We start from the raw sequence: 12317 nt of genomic DNA on the forward strand, positions 1-12317 counted from the left end.
CTTTACAAAAAATATTTCTACTAAAATTTTAATATTGATTTTAATATCAATTAGCTCTAAAAGTTGAGGGGCCGCACTTTGTGGCTATGGGGGACGCATGTTTGACATGGCTGATCTACACAATCGGCTCAAAGATGGCGGTAAGGTTGTCAGCCTTACGCGTCAGCTGTGCTTTACTCCCCAGGATAATTATGTAATTCATTCCTGGTACTCATTTCTGTTAGAGGCTGAGTCGACCCCAGGGCCATGGTGCAGCTGGAAGGATTAGGTCAATTGAAAAAAAATCCAATGACCTCATCGGGACTTGAACCCGCAACCTTCCGGCTTGTAGCATAGCCCATCAATATATATATACCAACTTTATTTTGTTAAATATATGCCATATAATAAAGTTGGTAAAAAGAGATTTCCAGTGTGCCTAAACACCAGTCCATCAAGACATGTGGATAGTGGAGGTATATTCCATGTGATTTCCACCATCTGCACCAGAGCGTGTGCTATCAGGCTCATGCTCTGGCCAACTGACCACTGGGGAATAAGTCAACTACCAATGAGACAGGAAGCTGAAGGCCCCAGAAGGGATCTAGATGTGGTATCAAAGAGCAAATTCTCTGCCAGCCCACAGCCAGTCACTTTATTAGCTGAACTATCCTGGTTCATGTATTTCTTAATGTAGATGGGAAAAATTATTTATGCCTGTGTGCAATACATTAGCTGCTATATCAATCAGCTTTGTTACAATAGAATGTATGCAGTGTAATATATTTAGCAACACTGCATCATAGCATCCTGCTGCACATCACTTATTTATTCCTTGTTAGTTATTGGTCGTCTCACACACAATTTTCTTTTTAAAACCTTTAAAAATTTTTAGCTCTGAAATCTCTTCTACATCACTGGTGTGCGCATACTATATGCTTTGACCAACACTGGTCATCTTCAGGTATCTCTAAATTGGTGCTGAAACTTCTGTGCTTCCATACTTTTTGGGTATGCCCACCACTGTGAGCACCTCAAATCCTATATGCCCAAAACAAGTTTTTGTGTACAGAAAATTTGGCTAACAGAAAACTTTTTACATGTTATGAGTTTTCCTATATGACATTTAATTCAGAGAAAAGTTTCACACTTCTACTTTAATGCTTGTTCACATGTGGGACTTTTGAACGATTTAGCACATACAAACGCTGACATCAGTGGGATGAAGAATGAAGTGCTTTTATAGAGCATGTATGGCTGGTAAACTATGCTGTGAAGCATGAAAACTGGCAGTTAGACAGTGTACAGAAGTTGAGAGCAAATTTACTGTGCTTCTGGCCTATAAATCCCCCTCCCCAATATCTAATTTGGGGGAGGTAAATTTAAACACAGAGATTTCTTCCTCAAAGCTTGCAATTTCAGAAAAAGTGGTTCAGCATTTTTAGCATATGCTGTTACTATAAGGGTTAAGGACTACACTTTGATGATACATGGCGTAATGGAGGTATGACACCACGCATTCTTGATCTTGGCATTATATGAAGATTGGTGGTGAGGAGACTGAGGTAGATGCAAATGCATGCACATATGTAAATACTGACATCTAGAAGCAGACAACAGGACTTAAACTGTGTGGTGATACATACCGTGGTGTAAGACACTGAATTTCCTTGAATGTGGTGATAGCATCTCCAGACAAATTGATGACACTTGCCTGCTTCATAACCTGGTAACATATGTGTTCAAAGGAAAATATTATAATAGTAACTCTAACTGCACAGAAAAGGTGGTGATCATTCAGCTTATTACAAAATTCTGCACCTCTCATACAAACTAAAGGGGCATTAAGACATTCAACTAAATTCACCACTGAATGTTACCCTGAGTCACATGGATACAGTCCACATCCTTACACTATATTTAAGATAAAACAGAAAATTACCCTCCCACCTATGGCTTGGTATACCAAGCGTCTCTTCCCTTCAGATTCTCTGACTAAATTTTTGTAATAATAAATTACTTACTATACTCAAAATTTCATTCATTACTTTGGGGCAACAATTAATTAGTCAGAAAAACATTTAGTATACATGCTATAAGACTTCTTTGTTTTGTCACAGTTCATGTTATGTGCAGCTATGATAATGTAACATACCTGCTGATGGAAAGCTTCCACAGGATCAACATCCCCTGCCAATTCACTTGAAGGAATGTGAAACCTCATCTCCATTAAGCTTACAGGTGCATCATCATTCTGAAATAATAATAACAGAGGTAGATCTTATAGGGTAAACATATCCAGTTTCATGATACCTTATTTTGTAGTACAGTGCTCCATAACAGAGCTGTAACTATCAAAAGCATACCTCATTTTTAGGAAAATTTAGNGTAGTCTTGTGACTCATACTATATCCTATGGCTTGTATTATGCCTGTATCAGGATCAATTAGAAAGTGAAATAAATGAATGAAAGAATGAATGAATGAATGCTCCATAATAGAGCTGTAACTATCAAAAGCATACCTCATTTTTAGGAAAATTTAGAGTGCTGTACCATAAAATGTTATGAAACTGAGAAGGGTTATCATACATGAAATACTTTGGTGTCTCCAGTTGTTTCCATCTCCGGTCATTTCTAGATGACTATAACAGATCTGATCAGCGCATACAACTACATGTTCACTGCCTTGTTATTACATGGCTACCATCTGTTGCATAGAGCACTTACTATGCATTGCTACAGTAATAAATGACGGAAAAAATGTGTGTCATATCCTTTTATTTATAGACCCTAATTTAATACAAAAATATGAATAATTCTGGGGGCATGTGGTAGCATACTTGGTTGAGNATGTTGCATAGAGCACTTACTATGCAGTGCTACAGTAATAAATGACAGAAAAAATGTATGTCATATCCTTTTATTTATAGACCCTAATTTAATACAAAATATGAATAATTCTGGGGGCATGTGGTAGCATACTTGGTTGAGGAACTATGCTACAAGCTGGAAGGTCGAGGGTTTGATCCCAGATGAGATCAATGCATTTTTCAATTGACCTAATCCTTCCAGCTGCATTATGGCCCTGGGGTCAACTCAGTCTAACAGAAATGAGTACCAGGAATCTTCCTCGGGGTAAAGGGTGGCCAGCATGTAAGGCTGACAATCTCACCGCCATCTGTGAGGCGACTGTCTACAAAATCTGGGAGCCTCGATGCCTCACAACCTTATGGGCCTTCATGACTCTTAAAAGGATAGCTTTATGAATAATTCAGTGTTTATTTCTTGCAAAGCACTTTCATGTATCGGTTAAGAGGCTAAACGCAGCACAGGTGAAGAATGGACAGTTTCATTATTAATACATGAAACGGCTTGGAGTGTTATTTTATTTTGCTTGATAAGAGTGCAATCTCCATGGAGGTTCTCACTTTTGTTAACTGGTTCATGGCTGTGCCCTCCATGGCAACCGGTGCACCACTGGCTGCAAGGTGCATATAAATTTTACCAATGAATCAATATGCCTGTTGACAAATAACATTTAGAATGAAATAGTCACAATTCACAGATCACAGGTGTTGAAAATATGTCCCTCTACTTGTAGACATTCCTTGCACATGTGGAAGATGTTCTGATTTACCTTTCAAAGCTGTCTTTGCAGAAATATTTGCAATTTCCTTATGAAAATTTTCTTGTAGCTCTTCCGCCATTTGGGGGTTACTGCCATAAACTTTGTCCTTCAGACAACCCCCGAAGAAAAAATCAGAAGGATTAAGACTGGGTGAATGTGCTGGCCAAATACCACTGCTGATAAGTCTATCCCCGAAGAGATCTGACAAAGCCTACATTATCATTAGTGCAGTGTGGGCAGCAGCTGAGTCTTGCTGAAACCAACCATCAAATCTTTCTTCTTCTGTTAACTCTAAAAACGACTGCCTGAGAAGGACCTGTACATATCTTTCGCAATTAATTGTTTCATCTCAAAATACGGGTGCAACAATCCTTCTTGCATTTACAGCACACCAGGCACCACCTTTCACTGGAAGAAGCAGGACTTCATGCGTTACATGTTGATTCTGTGATCTCCAGTAGTGATTATTTTGTATATTTATGTATCCTTGCAAGTCAAACCATGCTTCATCAGAAAGGAATGTCAATGTGAGACTGATCTCACCTTCAAAGTCAGACTGTAGAAACCAACTGCAAAAATTAACCCTGCTAGCTGTATCACGTGGTTGCAGGTGTGTGTGGATTACTGTTGTTTTATAAGGTCTAAGTTTCAGCAATTGTGTTGCCCTTCTTGCACTAGACTTTGACACTCCAGTCTCTTGAACTAGATGCTTCAGTGATTTTCTCGGTATATGTTCAAGTCCGTCTCCTATGCCATCTAACTCTTCCTCAGTAAGCACTCAGCGCTTATGTTTTGTTTCTTGTCTATTAACAGTCCCACTGATCTAAGTTTGTTCACCAAACTGTGAATTGTTTGTCTGCTGGGAACTTTTTCATCATGAAATTTATGTTGAAAATTTCGCTGACACTTATTTCACATATTTCACATAGGTATCATACAGAAATACTTGTTGCTCTAAGTATACTGCACCATGATGGAAGACACTGCTCACTAATTGTAACAGAATAAAAGGCTAAGGGAGCTGATAACTGTCACCCACTGCTGACAAATCATAAACATGAACTGCACCGCTCACCATGAAACATAATGCTGGCAGGCAGTCCACAAAGTTAATAATTTCCCTTAATTCCAAATGTTATCAGCCATGAGGCACACTGATTTATCTGAAAAATTTGCATGTGCCTCACAGTTGGTGGTGCACCAGTTGCCATGAAGGGCAGAACTGTGAACCATTCAAGAAACGTAAGAACCTCCTTGTATATACATGCAATGGCAGAAAATTCAAGCTCCAAAAATACCTGTAGTTTCAGTTAAGCAGCATGATTTTGCAGGAAGCATGAAATATTCAACATTCAACTTAAAAAAGAAAAGGGGAAAATACAAAGAAATTTTAAAAGTCACAAACAAAACTGACATATCTACAGACATCTTTGTAATACTGCTCTAATTAATATAAAGAGCAAACCAAGGCTGACATTACTGAGATATTCACAACGCAACATTACAAATCCAATGAGTAAGTCCTAAATGTGAATTGTAGCAGGAAATGTAACAGCCTACAGATAGAGCCTTCTTTGGTATACATCGCAGCAATGGTGTGTTAATATAAGTCAAATGTGTGATACTGCAAAGAAAGTTTGTAAGTTTCACTGTTTCATAAATGGTAAAAATGGGCAGTAATTTCTCTGCAAAGGGTCAAATGGTAGTTGCAAAACTCTCCATCAGTTCTATGGTGCTTAGTCGATGGATATGTTGTACACAGTATACCATATATACTTGCAGTGCAAGACAGGATAGCTCAGTCAGTAGGGTGAACGGCTATAGGCTGACAGCCAGGGTTGGATTCCGAGAAGGAGAAAGAGATATATCTCTACTCCATAATGTCCAGAAGGGCTCTGGGGCCTGCCCAGCCTCTTATCCACTGGGAACTGGGGGTTCTTTCCCCAGGGGTAATGTGGCCAGTGCATGAAGCTGACCACTCATCTCCATCCACAGCTGAGGTCAAGAATTGTGGAGATATACCTCCACTCCCTCATACATCTTCATGGCATAGTGCTTAATTAAGCACAGGGCCAATTTCTTTTGAATACTTTGTTTTCATCTTCACTTCAAATCTTATACCCATGTGAGGAAATGTGTAAAATCAAAAGATACTTATGGGAGTGGTGATAAAGCTTCATACATCCTTAACCTCAGCACTAGACAAAGATGAGTGGTCAGCTTCACACTCCAGCTATTTCATCCAGTGTCCACTGGAGAGGACGCTTTATGAGCCCAAGTGCAGGTCTGGAAACAGTGAAAAATTCCTACCTGCTGGGTAAAGGACACAGTTGCCCAGTCCATGTCCAGTCAATACACTGGTTACACAATGCCAGCCATGATTCAATAAAGTGAATTAAAGAACTTGTAAGAGAAACAAACTTAATTATAACAACACTGGATATACAATGTTAGAGCAAGGTTAAAAAAATTATCTTTGTTTGGGATGACATACTTCCAACAAAACCAACCATCCTGCAGAGAGGATTCATGTACCAAAAGGAACTTAATGCAATCCAACAACCTGTCATTTGAACAATATTGTCTGCATACTGAACAGACTGCCAAATTTCAGACACTTTGTTCTGTTAAAATTGGCATCTTACACATTGATGATACACCTACCTGATGAAATTCAAGTGTCACTTCATTCTTTCCAGTTGTGCACTGTGAAACATGGTTCAAGGGTATTTCAAAAGCAGTGTTGCTGCCAACATCAAAACTTAGAACTGCACCATTAAACTTTGCTGTTCCCCAGTTCCAACCCTTCAAGCTCAACTCCTTTTCCAACATTTCCTTCTTGTAGTTTGATGAGAAAAATTTTGCAATTTTTTCTTGTTCCTATACAAACGAAATGGAAATACACACAAGCATTCAATAAACACCATTTTTATCTTCAGATAAAAATACAACATTTAACAGCTTAATTTTTACTAATTAAGAAGTCAGAGTTATCTCCAAGGGGTTCTGAGCAGAAACCATAAAGCTTACGTAAGAAAGAAACAGTGTGTGGTTAAAACAGTCGTGTTATATTTTAGCGTCCTGTTGCACTGATTTATGTCCATGATTTATTCTGACCATCTTACAGTTCATACATTTATTCACCTTACTCTTTTCTCTTGCACGACATGTTTCAGCACTAAGGTGCCATCTTCAGGTACTTTTCGATGTANTTTGTTTCTGTTTACGGCAAAGATGTTATGAACAGGCAAAATGTGGCAAAATGGTGTCATGATTTTGAAGCAGGAAGAAATGATGTTCATGATGAAATAAGGAGTGGAAGGCTATCTGTTGTCACTGATGAAATCATCCAAAAAATTGATGAAAATATTCATGCTGACAGATATCTAACCATCGATTAACTTCTTCAACAATGTCCAGAAGTGTCACGAACAGTTCTCCAATAAACTGTTACAAAAAGATTACGCTATTGGAACTGTGCGTGCGTTGGGTGCCAAAAAGTGTTGACAGACGATCACAAGAAAAATTGAGTGGCTGCAGCACACACATTCCTCGTACAGTACAAGCATCAAGGTGATAACTTTCTGGACTGAATTGTGATGGGAGATCAAACTTAGGTATCTCACCACACACCTGAGAATAAGTGACAATCAATGCAATGGCACCACACACACACACACTCACCAACAGTGAAAAAATTCAAAACCTCACCATCAAACCAAAAAATTATGACAACCATCTTCTGGAACAGGAAGGGGCCACTTCTCATCAATTTTCTGTCCTGAGGAGACACCATCAATGCTGCTGCTTACTGTGAGATGCTGAAGAAACTGTGTCGGGCTATTCAAAACTGCTCATGCCATACAGTTGTTGTTGCAGTCCTTCAAGTGGGAAGAATCAGCCCATCCACCACATAGCCCACACCTTGCATCAGGAAACTATCAGTTGTTTTACAAATTGAAGGAAAGTCTGGCTGGAAATACTTTTTCGGACAATGATGACATGGCTAAGAGAGCAGGAGGGAGATTAATATGGCACTGGATTAAATAACTGGTTCCCAGGACCACTAAGTGCATTGTGATCCATGGTGACTATGGCGAAAAGTAAATAAAGGTGTGTTGTAAAAGTGCCACAAGTGAATCTAAAAGAAAATGCTTTACAAATATTTACTAGACTTTGTATCTTTACTTCCCGAATATCCTTTGTACTAGTTCACAAGGGTAATAAAACTGACTGTAGTAATTATTGGGGGATATCACTCCTATCAACTTCATATAAAATTTTATCCAATATTCTTCCCTCAAGATTAAGTCCATACATATATGAAATTATTGGGGATCATCAGTGTGGGTTTCCACATAACAGACCAACTACTGATCAGAACTTTTGCATTAGTCAGGTACTGCAGAGAAAATGGGATTACAAGACAGTACATCAGCTATTTGTAGACTTCAAGGAAGCCTATGATTCAGTTACAGGGGAAGTATTGTACAATATTCTGACCAGGACTCTTCTGCCCAAGTAATGAAAATTGGCATACCTGGTTACAATGGAAACACTACAGATGACCACTGTCATTCCAATTCCCAATCTTCAAGCGCCATCTCATTCACCAACAACAAACCAAACACACAAAAGCAATTCCAATTTAAATATACTTACTCCTTCTTTGAAACCACCAAACCTATGAAGAGTTCCATTTTTCAGAAATATGCGAATACCCCATGTTCCGACTAATTTTTGCCAATTCACAATGTCCAAATCAGATGCTGTTATTTGCTCCACTTTTCCTGTTTTGCTGTTCTTGAAGATGATGTGCTGGTCAGTCAACTTCAGTCGTCCAGGACACTGAATATAGATAAACACTTGTATTATTAGTTACATGATACTAATCATTGGCCAGTTTACTATTTAATCAGCCCTCAGTTCCCCTTCTTTTCCACATAGCCAATGTTGGCCACTAGCTGCCACATTCAAACCCTTGCAGCTTGAAATAATATCCATAACTCTCAAGGATGTCAAGTGTCAACACAATGCAGTATTCATTTAGACTGCAGTTGTAGAAATGAAACAACACACTAATATTTAGAGATATCAGCAATGGATGAGATACTGGGACCATCAGATTTTTAAATTAACTTTAGGTTTGATCTGTTGTATAAGTATTTATCGCATGCATCACTTAGTGAACTGGGAACTATGAACTGGCTATAACAATTGCCTCTCTTCAAATAAACCAACAACCGATTCATTTACTTACATCCCTTATGCATTACTGACACTGCTGTAATCATGTCTCATCTTCAATATGAAAGTGCACACATACATGTCAACAAAACTGTTTATCATACAAAAGTGAAAACTGCGTGCAATTCCACAGACTCTGTGTTGTGAAAACTCCAAAATTTGTTAAGATTTTCACAGAGCTTTTACCTTAAGTTACACTGAAGTAAATCCTGAACAAATAAGTTTTATGGGAAGAATATGAAGAAAGATCGTGGGTGGATTAAATTGTTTCACTTTCAAGTTATCGTCCCAGAAGCTACGCACACGGCGCAAGTCTAAGCTTTTACCATCAAACGTCAGGCTAAATTATTTGAAAAGATTGTGTTTTAGACATCAAAATTACACAATCCTCTGTAGATATTATAAGTATTCATGTAAGCGAATCATTATTAACCTCATTCGTACGTTTAAGTATTGTTAAAATAAGTCCTATAAAAATATAATATCCTTACCATAGCACCCTTCACTTCGGCTGATATGTCCGAATACTCTAAGAAATCCATTTTTCTTAATTTACTTATATTTCACGCTACGATTTCGTTGAAATTCATAACACCTCCCACTTTATGCGCGAAAACAAAATATGTACGACCCTACCAACCCTACCGACCGCTACACACTCTGCAAACAGAATTGCCTACATTCGTTCGAAATTTTCCCTCAACTTGCAATATTTCTCCTCAAATTCTAAATGTAATTGGCGGTTTATAGCAGATGTATAGACGTGTTTCATCACATGTCATAATATTACTTATTATATGAACGTTGTTTCTATTACTTTGGAACGCACTGGAACTTTAAAAGCTGAAACTGGGGAATTCCACTAGAAGCTGTGCTGTTGTTTAGTAACTGAATTAACACAATTCCATGCATAGATAACACATGTTCACCCAACGCATATTTAACTTCTTCATTCTAGCACATTTAATTGGCCGTATCTAATTGACCACGTGGCATATATGCTTAGATTTATGAAATGACGAAGCATGGGATGAGATCATCGCTAACACCACTGCGTTGACTGCGATTGATACATGTTGCTGCATTGAGCTCTGAGTTGCAGTGAATACAATTGGCGGCAGCGAACGCAGGGATTGTGGTGGTAAGATAATATCTGTTGACACTTTTGGTTTTGTCCGTCAGTTCTTCTAGCTATATGGTAGGAAAATGTACTGGTAACAATAAGGCTGTGACTGTGTGACTGAATTCAGAGCTTCAGGTACTTAATTCGTGAATCAAGTTATCAAAGTTCTGGAGGATTTACGGAGCACGGAGGTTGATGGAGATGTACCGGCATGGAACTAATTGGTCAGAGTGAATGCGGTTTTCAGTCCCGTAAATCTGTCATTCACTTCATTACGTGCCTGCCTGGTTCGGTCTGGTTGACAACTAGCTCATCGGTCGTATCGGTTACGATCGTTTATCGGGTCGCATTCAGTCCCACATGTTTGTCTTGTTCGGTCACGTTCGCCAGGTTCACCAGTTACAAGTTAGGCAGCGGTTCCCGTCACACCTCCCGTGCTAAACATGGTCGACCTTGGCAGTTTAAATTGAGCAAGAATTCAACCCTTGTGTATATGTATTTTCTTTCTTCATACAGACAACACATTCCCCAATTCTTTCCAGTTCATATATTATTCACTACATAATTATACAAGACGTTTATTTAGTACTTTAATTTTTATTTGAAACGATTAGATATACTTTACCAGCCAGTACAGTACTGCTATCTGTCAGGATAGCAGATCTCTGGTTTGATATTTGAACCCAGAACCTTCTGAACACACAGCAGGAAAGCTACCCACTTCACTGTTACTAGTTGTGATGCAAAACAAAACATAACATGAGTTCCTATAGTTAAAAATAATGAAAGATAACTGTAGGATTCTGCATTGCTGTTACCTTTTCCTGAAATGTTGCTACTACAGATCTTACAACATGTAGATAAGTCATCGCCAACCACAGACATAAGACCGTGGATTAATGGTTTATTGCTGCTGAAATGAAGAATTATTATGAATTTATACATACAGTGTGGATGTATGTTCAACCATAAAAGGAGGAGTAATAATGTATGTGTATCATTCACCTCAAGTGAGAGCCAGTGTTCCAATTACAGGGCATTCGGCAGTTTTCAAGGGTTGCAAAATCAGTATTCTGCTTGTATACAGGCTGTTAAAAAAGGGTTACAGTCTCTGAGGGGGTATAATACTCATTTAAATAAGCAAATGTCCCAGTCAGCATATGTTCAGAAATAAATTCCTGCTGAAATATGGGCAAGTTTTCAAGAAGTTCACATATTGAAAAGAGGAAATTCAGGAACCAGTGTGTGAAGAATTCCAGCGGCTGAAGGTATCAGTGTTCCCTTTGTCTGGAGAATTCTCCAAGGACAGTCACTTCACCCATACCACATCCAGCGAGTGCAAGCCCTCACTCCTAACCATTGTGCAAGGGTGGTGTTTTGCTATTGGGTTTTTGGCAAGCTGCTCTGTTGTAAACACACAGTTTGTAGCTAACATCCTGTTTACTGAGGAGGTGGGATTCACAAGGGATGATATTATGACCTTCCATAATGCCCATGTCTGAATGGTGCTAGTTAAGGTACTGAGTGGAGTTACGAATCTCATATTTGAATAAGATTTCTTAAACTGGTCTACACCAGAAAGCTGACAGATTTATATGTGGCAGCACTGTGTAATAAACACTTACCAGCATGTGGAGAGCTGATAGAAATATTATTTTATTACATTTAGAATATAAAAATATAAGTTCCACTAATTTAATTGAAATAACAGTTACCATTTAAATTACAACTTTGATTTTTAGCAAAAAGTAAAGCTATGTTATGAGGAATTGGTTTTTATACAGGTTGTTTAACAATGGTCCATCATCTCCTAGGGTTATATAGCTTGGGCAGAACTGAGAATAAAGTGGGTTGTTTGAGATATACTGGTTTTGTCTAGTAGTACTACCATGTAATTTTAGCCAGGATAATGGGTGCCCCATCTGAGATCCATGTGAAATACAAGTCACATGTTACCACTTGGCTATACCGCTCAGATACAGACACTTATTAAACTGTGTACATCTTTAATGTGGTAAAATAAAGATAATGTTAGGATTCACTGCTCTTGGATTAGTATGTGGTTCTGAAAATATACGAGGGGGTACCCAAAAGAAACCGAACTTATTTTTTTTAAACTTATTTATTCAAATTTTAAGCACAAACCTTCAATCCCCTTCAAAGTACTCTCCACTTACACTAATACACTTGTCTAGTCTTTTATTCCATTTTTCAAAACATTGTCTAAATTCGTCTTTTGAGATGCTTGACAGTGCCTCCGTCGTTTTTTCCTTCACCTCAGCAACATCAGCAAAACGCTTTCCTTTCATGTCTCTTTTCATTCGAGGAAACAAAAAAAA

General features: G+C 38.3%; 2 protein-coding genes across 3 annotated transcripts in view; one reads left to right on the top strand and one right to left on the bottom strand.

Annotated features, from left to right (window-relative positions):
• The window catches only part of LOC111872489 (FACT complex subunit Ssrp1), a 27190-nt gene extending 17695 nt beyond the window's left edge, over positions 1–9495 (bottom strand). Inside the window, exons 1-5 of the mRNA XM_023866455.2 lie at positions 9347–9495; positions 8271–8456; positions 6273–6488; positions 2135–2233; positions 1603–1705 (exon numbers count right to left, since the gene is read on the bottom strand). Coding sequence (XP_023722223.1) covers positions 1603–1705; positions 2135–2233; positions 6273–6488; positions 8271–8456; positions 9347–9397 — 655 coding nt within the window. The 5' untranslated portion in view covers positions 9398–9495. The remainder of the gene's footprint in view (positions 1–1602; positions 1706–2134; positions 2234–6272; positions 6489–8270; positions 8457–9346) is intronic.
• A 398-nt stretch (positions 9496–9893) lies between these two features.
• Positions 9894–12317, top strand: part of LOC111872500 — a 7972-nt gene continuing 5548 nt past the window's right edge. The window contains exon 1 of one of the 2 annotated variants that reach the window (XM_023866482.1): positions 9894–9996. Coding sequence is in view for 1 of the 2 variants with exons in the window: in XM_023866480.2 (XP_023722248.1) it covers positions 10051–10053 (3 nt within the window). In the remaining variant the exon portion in view is untranslated. The other variant, XM_023866480.2, reaches the window with a different exon arrangement.

The sequence above is a fragment of the Cryptotermes secundus genome, unplaced genomic scaffold (genome assembly GCF_002891405.2).
Source record: "Cryptotermes secundus unplaced genomic scaffold, Csec_1.0 scaffold537, whole genome shotgun sequence".
NCBI classification, from domain to species: Eukaryota; Metazoa; Arthropoda; class Insecta; order Blattodea; family Kalotermitidae; genus Cryptotermes; species Cryptotermes secundus.